Here is a 15,108-nt window from a genome sequence, read left to right as displayed (position 1 = left end):
ATAACAAATGGGACTAGATAACCACCATGCTTCTGGTCGCTGTCATCTGGCTTCTGGTTAGGCTACAACTGAATCTCAAAGGAGTACGGAGGAACCCAGCAGACTGATAGAAAGTTGCTACTCAAATGCTGGGAAATCAGAGGCCTCTTTTAAACCATATGGTCTAAAAATCCCCACAGATTTACTACTACTTGGTGGCCCACATGTTTATTGCTTATCTGGTCATTTCACCCTCACAGCTTACTCAAGTCAACAGGAAAAAAAAAAAGGACACAAGGCAGTGAGGTGATGGTATATATGAATTAATCCATATAACTCTGGAACAACTTTTTAAAAATGTAATCTTTCATTTAAATAGCTAAAAAGAAACATACAAAGTAATGAAAAACATTTTCATGAAATTTATTTTGAATAAAATAGTTTCATCACTAATACTCATTTACCACTTTTGAAAGATCGTGAAAACTTACATATCCACCCACTGTGAACTCTTCAAAGGTACTGACCACACCCTATCCTGAACTACTTCCTCCTGACTCACCTTACCCCTTCTACATAGTGCTTTGCTCACAGGAACCACTCAGTATGTGTCCACTGAATTGGTAACATTTCATAGAATATTCCAGATGTAAGTACATAATGCATACTAATTAACCAGGACAATTGTCTTCAGTTTGTTATTGTGGTGTTTAATTATCTATTAATAAATACAGAATGTTTCATATGCATAGTTTTATTCTATACTTAGCAGAGACTTATCAATAGATTTTGTGGCCTCTCAGAAGTCTGAGCTCCAAAGTCTAGAAACAGACACACGATAGAAAGGAACAAATAGACTTGTTCCCTACCACCCCATTTTCAAAACTTTGAAAGGCCACAGGGAACATGGAAATCTCCTGGGATGAGTCAAAACTAAAGCTTATTTATTGAAAGTCTAAAGGTGTCAAAGAATTGTATTTTCCTCAAATGACTGAAGGAATAAAAAGCAAAATTTAAGGATACTAAAGAAATGTCCTTTAATTCAATTTTGCATAAGGTTGGGCCTCATTCCTAAGTGATGCCTTTGTACAATTTATAATCACAGTACCTTTAAAAATCATCCCACATGTTAACACTACCCTTTGTGACATGCATGTCTAGAATTCTGAAACCACTCCTTCCAAATAACTAAAGATTCAAAAGACTTAATTAACAAAATACACATATAACATAACAAGTAGGTACCAATTATATTTGAATATTTTGCTTATGTAAAACTTCTGTGACGTTTGTAAAATGGGATTCTCTTGGTTATTTTAAATGCAAGATATCATAAATTTAAAAAAATATCATGGTGATATACACTAAAACATTCTCTTTTTTAAAAAGTTTTAAATACTGTGTTCATTTCAATCAATATAACCAAGATACAAAAATCAATTAACGTGACTACACCAGAACATAAGTGGTAACCCCATGACTACTTCCAGCTATGTGCAGTTTCTAACACATATTTTTTAAATTGACATGGAATAATTGTATGTATTTATGGGATACAGAGTGATATTTTGATACATGTATACAATGTGTAACGATCAAGTTAGGGCTGGACTATTCTTAATAGCTTCAAACTGGAAACTACTCAAATGCCTATGGGCAGTACATACATTCACACACTGGATACTACACAGCAATGAGAATGAATGATCTACATACAACTACATAGAACTATATGGATGAATCTCACTAAGATAATGATGAATGAAAGAGGACATTCACAAAATAGTATTTGTAAAATTTACAAATAGTACAAAAGCAGGTAAAACTAATCTATAGTTGTTAAAAGTCAGGAAACTGGCTCCCCTTGAAGAGCAGTGAAAGTGAATGAAGGGGAGAAATTAGACATTATTTCATTCTTAGTAAGGGAATTTCTTACATCATTCAATCTGTAAAGGACAAGTTTGGTTCAATATCATAGAATACCTGTTACTGTGATACTTCCTGTTGAAAATATCTGTAATGTAGCTCTTAGAGATTTTATCCGATAGCACACAGCAGGATGAAGTTCAGGTTCATAACTATACAAAAAAAAGCTACAATTAATTATTTATAGCCTGACTAATAATTTAAAATTTGGCATGTTATCTTGATTATCCCAAGACTTACCTGGCATGAGGTCTATTGTTCTTTGTGAATTCGGGCAAACGAATTTCAAATGGCATGTTACACACTGCCAAAACGTTAACAACCTTAAAATCTGTAAATATTACCTTTAGGAGAGAAGTAAAACTCAATGAATTATTTTGAAACAAAAAAATCTGCTCATCATGGTAATCCTTAATAATTGTTTCAATCCTTAAAAATATGAGCAAACAAGGTAAAACCGAAACATCTTGAGTATGAATTCAGTATTATAAGTTAATCGGTATTAAAAGCTATAATTGAACTAAAGAAAAAAAAGCTCAAAAACTTCATTTAAAAAAAGTAAAACCTGATATATTCGTAGGATTAAAACATTACCTCTGGAATCTTTTAATTTTATGTTTAGTTTAATTTTTTAATACTTTAAATGGGATATTTAAAACTAATGGGAAAGGAGAGACAATGGTGAGGGAAAAAGAATTAAAGCAAGGTCCTCTTTCTAAAAAGTTAAAATGGAAAAGCTGTCACTTTAAAAAAAGTCAATATGAGTAAATAGAGTGTACATTGGGCTCCAAAAGTCAGATGTTTTTTCTTATATGCATTAAGTCAAAATGACATTTCCGTGAGTTTTGTTAGGTGTTTCTTTTTGGGGACAGTGATAAAATTGTGTTTTTAACTAATTGGGATTTCTCTCAACACTTCTAATGTTATGCTAAGAAAAGAAGCTCCAAGGCCAAAAATAATGTTTTCTTAATAACTTCAGCCTCTGCTACCTACATCTTGAATTATTTCATCTCGTCATCTTTTCAAACATTCCTCCTAAAACCGCAGTTCTGGACTGACTGACTATCCTCCAACTCAGTGCTTACACAAAGCAGGTGTGGAAAGCCAGAAAACTCTGCACAATGGCAGTGCCATCAAATCATGGGTGCACTTCAAGGCTCTCTCTACTGCCACTCTCCTCAAGCACCAACACCCCCCACCCCTTACCAGTAGTTCAGTACCTTCCTGTTACCTTCTACTTCAGAGAGAAACTTTCTTCCCATCACTATTTCTATAAACTGATCCAAATCCCAGCCTAGCTCTCCTCTTCAGGGACCATATCTCATCCTTATCTTTCATTCACTCATCATTTACAAGTGACTAAGGAAGTCCATAATAAGTAGTAATTTTACTCAAAGTTATGCCTCTACAAAGTTATCTTTGATAAGGCTGACATGCTGGTGATTATCACTTCACAGGTGTGACAGCCTGCCAACCAGTGTGTCCACATCAACAGGGTTCTACAGCTCTCATCATCCTGACCTGGCATTCTTGAGATAATCAAAAATGAATTTTTTGTGTGAGAAGTGAAGAAGAGTTGAAAAGGCAATTAACTTGTAAGGAAACAAATCTCTCTATTAGAAAGAAATTTGAGAAAATGCCAGAATCTATTACAAACACCCACATGGCCAAGTTTTACTACTAAATTTTCATACTAAAAGGCAATATAAAAAAAAAAACTAAAAAAAGTTCAACCAATAAGAAGAGTTTCTTGGTAATTTCTTTAGTCTATTAAATTAAAATTTTTAATTTTACAAAATAAATCCCTGAATATTTGCAGTTTGGATATTTTTTGAAAATGTTACCTGAAAACCTAGTTTCTGCAGACTGCGGGCTAAACGTCTGGCACCAAATTTAGCCTCTTCTTCACTATGGTTTTAAAAAAAGAAAAATATATCAGTTACACAGGAAATAAATTTTATACTAAGGAATATAAGAAGCTTTACAAATGATTTTGTTTTGTTTTGGCAGCTGGTGGGTATGGGGATCTGAACCCTTGACCTTGGTGTTATAACACCACTGTGTAACCAACAAGGCTAACTGGCCAGCCCTGATTTTATTTGTAAGTCTAGGAAAATGTCTCTTCCATGAGGGGAATAGAAGAAATTAAAATTAAAAACCCAAGTAACATTTACCTTGTTGCTCCAGTGCAAATAATTTTTCCTGAGGACCAAATTGTAGCTGTAATTCTAGGTTTTCTAAGCTTCATTAATACTTTCTAGAAAAAAAAAATAGAATTACCTAATAAACATTAATTTTCACATTTCTGTTCTGTGTGGTCATGTTAATGTCCAAATACTACTCCAAGTTTGTCCAAGACTGAAAACAACTGTTCTCAAATCATCCGTTCTGAAATCAAGTACAATACTAAACACAAAGAACACAGCAATCCAAAGATATTTAATTGATTAAAAATACAAGGTCTATATAAATCACTCACTGTATCGTGAAATCAACATACTACAAGTACATAAACATTTCAACTCTCATTCCATTCCAGTCATATAACTGGAGTTTGCATGGATTCTCACACACGCCAAATTTGTTCACACCTCAAAAGCTTTGCAGTAGTTGTTATTTTCATCTGTGATATTCTCCCCTCAATACTGTCACTTCGTTCAGGTCTCTCACCAGATGTCACCTCAATAAAAAGGCCTTCCCTGACGATTCCACCGAAACATCCATCCTTCATCGCTCTCTAATTCCAAATCCTGCTTTATTCTGCTTCATGATACCCATCTCTACACTGTATTGTATATTACAGTTGACACGCCTATTTCATACTCAAGTTCGAAATGGAAATCTCAAGTGCAGGAGAAACACTGAAGCCAGAGATTCCTTAAATACGAAAGGCATTTAAAGCTATGAATGGAAAGAAGTTATCTACATAATGAGTACAAACAGGTCAAGGACTAAGCTCCAAGATAACACGTAAATTTAAATTTTCATTGCAATTTTTCATTTATAGAAATATTACACACATATTATGTATAAGAAAAGAGAAATGTTTACTGGATAATACAACAAATAAATGAATAGAATATTTCTCTTAAAAACTTTTGTTAGACTTGAGTTCCTCCTTCTCTCTGTCATATGCCATATTAACAAACTAGGAAGCTATTAAATCTGAGGAGACTCAAAATTTACCTTAACTGAAATCCATAAAATTTCTTACGCAGGTAAAACACTAGACTGAGTTTATTCTACATTTAACTGCCTCTTACCACCAGCTTGTCAATCAACTCAGATTTTTCAGTTAACCTTTTTTAGAAAAAAATACTTCCTTTCCATAAGTCATGCTAACATACCAAAGCAGTACTAGGCATTTTCCTCTTTAAACTTCTTAGCAGACATATTTATTCCTTTTTTTAAGGGAAGATGGTATTACTGATGAGCTTGAAAATCTTTAATTGTGAGTCACTGAAATAATCTTTACTTAGTTTCTAATGCTAAAACCTAATGATAATTTACTTTGCCCAGGTAGACTGGCATCTAATTTTTAGAGTTTAAATAAAGCCTTCGGATACATTCTTAATTTTAATAATAAATGTATAAAATATATATCTCATCAATCTTTGGTTTATAAAAGTCAAATAAATAATCCATTGTCATTTATAATGATAGCCTAAAATACTATGGTTTTATTATTACTTATTAATACTAAGGCTTTTATCTTAAATACGAGAGCACTTCAAAAAGTTTGTGAGAAAATAAAATTAAAAGATAATATGAATCTTTCCACGAATTTTTTGAAGATCCCTTGTATTACAGGCTTAACAAAAACTAAAACTTAAAATGTCCAGGTTAAGATATGAACCGTATTATTTCCAGCAATTTGTGATGAAAGAAAACCAACTACCTTGGCTAACTAAAGAGGAGTATGACAATTAACATACTACAAATACTATAATACATATTAGGCCATCATTCAAATATAATCATATTTGACTGAGTACACATAAAAGTATAAAGATCCCTTTCTTTAGCTAAAATAAACTGAGAGAACAATAAAATGCTCCTGTAAGCAATAATTTCTTTGCTAAGACTCATAAATGGGTATCTCCAAAACCTGCCATCTCCTTGAGAGCAGAGGCTGTTTCTGCAAGGCTCACTTCTATATCCAGTACAATTAGCAGATGGCAAGATGCTCATAAACCATAAACGATCTGTAGAATAAATACATTTTAGCATCATTCATTGCACTATAAAATTAGGCTATGTAGTACGCATACCCAAATTCAGATACTTACTCCAACATCACGTTTATAAATTACATTTGCTCCCTCCAAAGCAATTTTCCTTAAGTTCAAATGGCATCTTGTTCTAAAAACACAGACTACATTTGTAATCAAAATGTCCAATGCAACATCACTGTCTGCATCCATTGGGGTAGTTGAAAAACTTTGCTTCCTACCACGAAGATCACATCCTGAGAAATAAAATAAAATAAAGTCAATAAACATAAATGTTCTATTATTTTTCACAAATCATCTTAAAACTAAAATGTAAGAAATGAATCTATTATTTTTCAAACGTTACTAGAATCAACTCATATCCCTTCTTTTCTCTGCTAAAAATGTTGTTTTTTAAAGATAATATGTTATATAATATCCTTCAAAATCTAGGTCTAACTTTCATTCTCTAAATTAACTTAAATGTAATTTCTATATGCTAGGAACTTGTCAGATTTACGTTCTGCTACTCGCCTTTACAACCATGGTGCACCATAGTTATGGAGATTCCCCAAACACACCATGTTCAAGGGCTGGACTTTGTGGTCCCAGTGCCCAACCATTAATGGTATTAAAAACCCACCTCATACAACTTGCTGGGTCTATAAAAAGGATGAATTACTTCTCTGTTTTGGGCAGAGTAACTGATTTACTTAAAGAAGCAGAAATATTACTCACAACATTTATTAACAGACTCTTCGCATTTACTAGTCATTCATTCATTATTCACTTACTGAACACCTATATGCCGAGGATGCTAGAGGAAAAAAATTAATAAGGCAAAGTCTTTTGTTCTCGGGGAGCTCCAACAAATAGCACAATGCTATTTTTATTCAGATCTGAATCTTCCAATATATATTTTTCAAGATTGCTACAATCAGAGCATTTACATAAACAAGCAAGCCCTAGTTTTTACCGAGCATGTGACCCATATCCAGCTAAAAAATTCTCTTTGTGTTTTCACGTCTTAAATAAATAATAAACAATGGCAATTTGACTTACCTAACCCACAAAAAGTCAGAAAGTAATAACAATCCACTATAATTATCTTTAAGATTCCTTGCAGCCACAATATGAAAAACTAGTATTCTTTATAAGAATTCAAATTACTATATAAATAAAACAATGAAGATACCAAGAGTCCAAATAAAGAAAATTCACTCGTTTTCTGCCTTTTAGTTGCTGACAGAACACAGTGACACGTCAGATCAAGACTTCGTAACACCTCTATAGGGCCATATAGCATTCAATTCTCTGTATTGATTTTACCTCAGCTTCATTCTGTCTTCTTATATTCCCTTCAATCTGCCTATGTTTTTGTTTTTCTGTTCCTTATGTATGTTTGGGCTACCTCAAATCATTTTTATGTACAAGGGGTGGGGCATGGGTTGGCAGTGGGGACTGATGGATAGATATGTATAGGCAGACAGATTACCAGGCAGAGGCACAGAGGCAGTTATTACCACTGGTCTTATGCAGTAGGTTCAACCTGACTCACCACTTACTAGTTGTAAGAACTTAGGCAAGCTATGTAATCTATCTGTGTCTCAGTGTTGTCCTTTGTAACATGGGATATATAGTGCCTACCACAGAGTGATGTTGTAAGAATTATACAAAATAATGTATGAAAAATACTTAACACATATATCTGGGAAATGATAACACAATAATGATAGTGATTATCAGGGAAATAAATTCAAATCAACAGATCAGAGATTTCTTAGCATCACTTCTCATGATTATAGTATAGCCCAGTTATTGAGCCACATGGACACCACCAGATTTTCTGCTATTTTCCTCTAAAAATTGTGAAATTACTATGAGGTGGAGACTCCTAGTTGCTTTCCCCAACATCCATTCCACTCTTCCTTCATAATAACCAGAGAGAACACAGATGTCTAGCTGGGAACACTGTGGCAGAAATAAAATACTATAGTTTTCAGGTTCCCTGGCAACAGGTATAGCCAAGTGGCCACATGACTACGTTCTGGTCAATGAAATGTAAAATGAAATGGTTATGTGTCTTCTGAGAAATCTGCTTAGAGTGACCAACTAAGCCAGCAAGAACTCCTTTTGCCTTTCTACCCTTCTTCAATCTTGCTGCCTGGAGTTTGGACCTGAGTGCTAGAGCTCAAGTAGCCATTTGGGACCAAGAGACAATGAGCTGAGGATGGTAGAACTATAAGAAGCTGAGAAGCTCCTTATTATCCCTGCACTTCCTAATTCTAGATCTCACGAGTGTGAAAGAAAAAACAATTCTTATGCTGGATTTTTGTTATGGGAAGTTAGTAGATCCTAACTACTATACATTCCTCGAGGATAAGCTACAAAAAACAACTACTTAAGGAGAAACTTCATATGAAGAACCTATGTCAAATTCAGTTTCATGACAGTTTTTTGTTTTTAACATCAAACAGGCTAAAACAAATTGACTCAGACTTAGCTGCTCTGAGTTCCAAACTACTGAATTCCTTGAGGGGACAATACAAAGACAATACATATGGTAAAAATAAGTCAATAAAGAAAAGTAAAGCAAATCTTTGTAAATGTAAAGAAGCCTTGAAATTTAATACAAAATTAACGATTATTTCTACATTTTGGCAACTTAAATTCTAAAGATGAGGTCATGGGAATAGTTCATCATAAGTTATTAAGTGTTCATATTTTAGATGAGAAACCTGGCAAGCAGGCTCAGAAAATACTACTGCCTTTCCAAAAAGTTTCCAATCAAAGATACAATATGAAAAAGTCAGTACTTCAAAAAAGAGGCACCCTACATGAAAGACCCCACATTATTTGAAGTATGAAAAAAACTCACTTGTAATCAGTTTATCTATCTTGTAGAACATGAGAATGGTACTGGATATTAACAAAGATTCACTTCTTAAAGCTGAACATACTATATTCCCTTTAAACAGGATAACTAGAATGGCAATCCAGTGAAACAGACAAATGTCAATTTCTTTTTTTTTTTTTTTTTTTATCCTTTTCGTGACCGGCACTCAGCCAGTGAGTGCACCGGCCAGTCCTATATAGGATCCGAACCCGCGGCGGGAGCGTCGCAGCGCTCCCAGCGCCGCACTCTACCAAGTGCGCCACGGGCTCGGCCAGACAAATGTCAATTTCTACAAAGCATCTGATGGCCTATCAGATCCCTTCTAGTTTTAAGTGTAGTTAAATAATTTTTCAATGGGTAAAAAAGGTCTACCTGAGTAAATATTAGTAGTTCAAAAGCTTAAGTTATTTCTGAAAACATACATGTATAACTTAGTTTAAATTAAAACAACAAAAGATAACAAAGCTGCTACAGGAAAGAGTGGAAACTAATTCACACTGGGGAAGAAATATTCCAAATTGCTTATGACTATTACGGCACCTATAATTAAACATGTGGATCATCTATTTCTCCTACTAAATTCTAAGATTCTTGAGATCAAAGACTATGTCTCAAAGGTCTATACATTTCCACGGCTTAACACCATGTCTGGCAGACAGTAATATTCAATTATTATTTGGTGACTGAGTGCTATAAAATACCTCTTGTCAATATTAAATTTCTCATCTACCTAGAACTCCAAACTATTTCTTTTAATTCTAGGCATCAAAAAAACTCTTTAACAAGGCTGAAACTTTACTTCTTATTTTCATATGAATACAAAAAAGAGCTAATAGCCTTTTTCTTCCCTACAAGCCCTTTAACAAAATATCCATGAAAATGCAAATGTAGTATAGTTTATTATATTGCATGGTGATTTATACATAATTTGTTTTGCTGGTTTGTATAGCTCCAAGGGGAATGTGTTTAAGCTACTCCATTAAAAATACAGTATTGGAAAGTGACATTTCTAACTCACAAAGCTATTAAGCCTACTAACAATAGCATTATAGCATGAAATATTATACAAAAGGGTAAAAAGTAATACCACAATTAACATCTATGTACCCACCATTCAGCCTAAAAAAATAAACATTATAATACAACTGATGCCCTTCTCCCAAATCACATGCTCATCCTCCTCTCCAGAGAAAAATCTTTACTCTCAATTGGCGTTTTATAATTTTCATACATTTCTCTTAAATTAATTACATATACAAGTATACTATATCCCTATACCCAATTAAGTCATGATTTTTAAAAAATATATTGATGAATCTGGTTTGCTAATATTTCATTTAGGATTGATACATCTATGTTTGTAAGGAGAATCAGCCTATCATATTCCTTTCTTGTACTGTCCTTATCTGGTTAGAGTATCAAGGTCATACTAGACTCATTAAACGAGTTAGGGTAGTTTTTCTTTCTTTTTTCTTTTTCTTTTTTTTTAAATTCTCTAGAAGACAGTTCAGAAGACCTTATCTAAAAATTGTTTGGACCTGTTTCTCATTTGTCTGCATGATGGATTTTAAAAGACTAATCCAATTTCTTTAAGAGTTAAGACATTGATGTCTTCTACTTCTTCTTGAGTCAGTTTTTCTAAATTAAATTTTCCTAAGAAATTTTCCATTTCTTATAAATTTTTTAATTTACTGGGCATAAAATTCTTCATGATATTTCTTAATATCTTTAAAAATCTCTGCTGTAGCATACTTATCCCCTTTTCATTCTAGTATCACTTATCCCTGCCTTTTTCCACCTCATGAATCTTACTGAAAGGTTTTTCTACTTGGTAAGTTTCTTCAAAGAATAAACTATTGATCCTCTCTATTAAATTTTTTGCCTATGTTCATTATTTTCTTCTATCTACAGATTTATTCTATTCTTTCTCTAATTTCTTAGATTGGAAAGTATTTCAGTTGAATGCTTAATACTATGTTTTTAACTTTTTCTCTTTTCTTGTATGAACATTTAAGGTGATTATAACCCAGTGCTTTAGGTGTGAGTTTAGCTGGATATATGTTTTCATTATCCCTTGATTCTAACAATATTAAAATTACCATTATTATTTTTTTTGGACTAATTAATTAATTTACTTATTTAGAAGCTCTTTGCCTTTAGAAATATGTTTTTAAAGTTTACTGGTAATTGAGGAAATGCTAACTTAAAAGAATGAGATACCACTTATACTGGCAAATATCAAACAGTGCTGGTAAAGGTAAGTAAACCAGCCTTCTCATAATTTGGTATAAAAACTTTCTACAAAAAAATTAAAAATGTGCACATATGTGGAATTGTAGTCAAGCAGTAGGAATATAACTTTAGAAATAAATTGAGCTGAGCAAAGTATAAATAAGATTATACACTGCAATTTGTTAATAACAGAGATAATCTTCACATCTATCTAAAAGAGATTGGTTAAATAAAGTACAGCACAGTCTTATATAAAACTACCAAAGAGATTTTATAAATTATAATGTATTTCGGATTCTTAAAAATTTCAGAATATTTGCAGCATACATGTACCAGTTGAGCATCCTAAATGCTTCAAAATCCAAAATGCTCCTAAGAGTGTTTCAGCACCGCACTCTCCCGAGTGAGCCACAGGCCGGCCCAGAGTGTTTCCTTTGAGTGTCATGTCAGTGCTCAAAAAGCTTCAGATTTTGAAGCATTTAGAATTTTCAATTTTTGGATTTAGGAATGCTCAACCTATATGAGTTCATTTTGGTTTACATATCTGTTTATGCACTTACATATTTATACCTGCCAAAATGTTAACAATTTTCTATCCAGAGAATTGGCATGAGAGTGACTTTTATTTATGATTTTTTTCTTCTACTTTTTTGCACAGTCTGGATTAAAATAAACAAATATATATATATATATATTAAAGTTTACTATATGAAAAATACTTATTTCTATTTTGATTGAAAAATAAATATCAAGTATTTGCCCACATCCCAAGTCCTAATATCTAGACATGTTTGATCAGGAGCTTTGTCCTGTTCCTCATGTATGGCTTGTCAAATATTTCCTTCTAATAAAAAGCAAAGTTCAAAACTGCAGCTGTGCTACCTTCAGGAAATGTCATATTTCTTGCCTGCTATTAAAACACATCATAGAAGCTGAAGCACCTTCTTTCTTACTCAATGATTTTATGGACAAGAACACATTGTTTATATTTTTGGTCCTCTGACTTTCTTATTGGTATTCAAAAACGTTATTCAGCAACCACAACAAACTGCAACCTTAAATCACCTGGAAAACACCGCCACCTCCTGGCTTTTAGGGCAAATTGCATCAGACTGCTACATTTAAAATTTTCCACACCAGCAAAGATAACTTAAACTGAAAAGTTACAACAAACAGTATCATAAAAACAGTATGATTAAAACTAAACAAACCTGAGAATATAGAAAAATAGAATTTAGGTACTTTAAGTGTATGCAAGTTGCAGCTGAGGATACTTTAAGGAAAGGACTCAAAGTTTTAACCACAAAATGACCATCCACGATTTGAGAAATGGCAGAAGCAAAGGAAGACCGGTAACAGATCAATTTGCAAACACAACATGAACCCACGTAGTCTCCCAGAGATTGCTCTTTTCTAATAGTAAGATTTGCCATCCAAACTAAGCTCATATTCTTTATAAAGCTCCTGGAATAGATTAGGAAATACAGTCATCTCTTGGTATCCAAGGGAGATTGGTTCCAACACCTCCTACAGATACCAAAATCTGAGGACGCTCAAGTCCTTGATATAAAATGGTGTAGTATATGTATATAACCTATGTACATCCTCCTGTATGCTTTAAAAAATCTCTAGATCACTTATAATACCTAATACAATACAAATGTAAGGGAAATAGCTGTTATACTGTATTGTTTAGAGAATAATGACAAGAAAAAAGTCTGTACATGTTCAGTACAATTTTTTTTTAATGTGTTCAGACCCAATTTTTTCCCCAAATATTTTCAATCTGCAGTTGGTTAAATCCACAGATGTGGAACTCACGGATATGGAGGGCTGATGGTAGACACTTGTGTCCTGATTCCAATGCATTACTTGACAGTCTCTCAACACATGCCTGTGACCAAGGTGGAGAAAAGCTAACATTTTGCCTTTTAAAAAGAGGATGTTCTTTCACAATGTTTGATAGTATGGCATAAATCTTACGAAAGGGGGCTGTGACCTAGTCTTTACATTCAGCTATGTGACACTGGGTCAGTTACCTAACCTCTCCCTAAATCTTCACTTTTTCTTCTGTACCTCCCAGGGTACTTTTAAGGATTAAATATGATTATTTATGTCAAGTACATAGCACATGTTCATTAAAAGTAGCTATTACTGCTTGATGGATTCACAGACAGTAGAATATTGTAACCAAATAGTATTATTTAATAAATTGATTCAGAACTTGAGAACACTCACAGTTAACAGAAAAGAAACCAAGTTCATAATAGTTCAGGCAGAGGTCAGCACACTACAGCCAATGGGCCAGTGTTTGTCAAGTTTTACTGGAATACGGCCATGCTCAAGTGTTTCTGTAATGATTATGAGGCACAGCTGACAGCTGTGACAAAGACGGAATGATCTGCCTAAAATATTTACTATTGGCCCTTTAAGAAAAAGTTTGCTGATTCCTGGCCTAGTCAAATGAGGTAATACCAATAAAATGTAATGTATCACTGATGAATATAAAGCCCTTTTTTTTAAAAACCAAAATGAAACAAATGTCTTTATAACGTGGTCCTGGACTGAATTCTGATTTGAACAAACTAGTTTAAGAGATATGTGAGGGAAATTTGAGTGATCTCAGTGGATCTGAATCGATCTGAGTGATAGATGACATTAGGAATCTTGCCACAGGAAACCTGGACAATCTACTCTGTGATACAGCATTGTATTAATCTGTTTCTGTTGTTTATAACAGAATACTGTAACTGAGTAATTTATAAAGAAAATTTATTTCTTATAGTTTCGAAGACTTGGAAGTCCAAAGGTCAGGGAATACATCTGCTGAGGGCCTTGTTGATGGGTGGTGACTCTTCACAGTAACACAGGGTATCACATGGTGAGAATGGCTGAGCAAGAGAGAGCTAAACTTCTCACTCGCTCTCCTTTTAAAAGCATTAGAACCACATCCATTACTCCATGACGAATCGATCCATTCACCAGGGCACAGTTCTCACAATCCAATCACCTCTCAAAGGCCCCACCTTTCAAATACCATTATCAGATTCCCCACCCTCTTAACACTGTTACAACAGGGGTAAAATTTCCAATACGTGAACTGTGCATCAGGGGGACACATCTGACTCACAACAAGCATAGACTTGGACAGTAGTTATAACAGTATTTTAAGACCAAAAAATGCCATATTACTGTTTCATCTCTCAATGATTATTGAATCTAGGTGACAGATATATGGGTATTCATTATATTAATTTCCCTACATTTCTGTCTGAAAATTTCCATAATAACTTCTAAAAGCTGTGTAAGCAAAAGACTTTACTTCACAATAAGCCATACTAAGACAACATAGTTTCAAATATATTACCTAAAAAAAGAAAACAAAACAACCCCCCCCTCCCCAAACCTAGGTTAGTGTCTAGACCAAAGGAAGTAATAGCCTCTTTGCTACTGCAACCTCTAGAATATCCTGAACTTCTCATTTAAAGCAGACACTGATACCCAGATATCCAGAGGAAAGTAGGATGGTATGAGCTATAAAACAGCTAGCTGTGTAAAGAAAGGATCAGGGCATTTAGCATAAGAAAAGAAAGAGCAGTTGTTCTCAAATATCTAAATAAAAAGGAAATTGACAGAGTCAAAGTCATATGAAAGATCTCACACAGTCACATCAAAAATCAAATACCTACACTGAAAAGTAGTGGGCTCCACAGATGAAAAAAAGGGGAGGTAGTGTTAGATAATTAACTGACAGGAATGTTAAAAAAACAAATCGTCTATCAGATGAGAGATGAGACTGGACTGATGGTTTTTAAGATCTCATCTAATTCTAAAATTCCAGGGGTCTAAGATAGCAGATGAAGA

General features: G+C 33.7%; 1 protein-coding gene across 1 annotated transcript in view; it reads right to left on the bottom strand.

The window, feature by feature from the left end:
- TBPL1 (TATA-box binding protein like 1) overlaps positions 1-15,108 on the bottom strand; it is a 31,851-nt gene that overhangs the window by 866 nt on the left and 15,877 nt on the right. The window contains exons 2-6 of the mRNA XM_063097683.1: positions 6,195-6,373; positions 4,080-4,162; positions 3,750-3,813; positions 2,146-2,249; positions 1,963-2,057 (exon numbers count right to left, since the gene is read on the bottom strand). Coding sequence (XP_062953753.1) covers positions 1,963-2,057; positions 2,146-2,249; positions 3,750-3,813; positions 4,080-4,162; positions 6,195-6,329 — 481 coding nt within the window. The 5' untranslated portion in view covers positions 6,330-6,373. The remainder of the gene's footprint in view (positions 1-1,962; positions 2,058-2,145; positions 2,250-3,749; positions 3,814-4,079; positions 4,163-6,194; positions 6,374-15,108) is intronic.

This window comes from Cynocephalus volans, chromosome 5 (assembly GCF_027409185.1).
Source record: "Cynocephalus volans isolate mCynVol1 chromosome 5, mCynVol1.pri, whole genome shotgun sequence".
NCBI lineage: Eukaryota > Metazoa > Chordata > Mammalia > Dermoptera > Cynocephalidae > Cynocephalus > Cynocephalus volans.
This window is presented reverse-complemented; position numbering and strand designations above follow the sequence as displayed.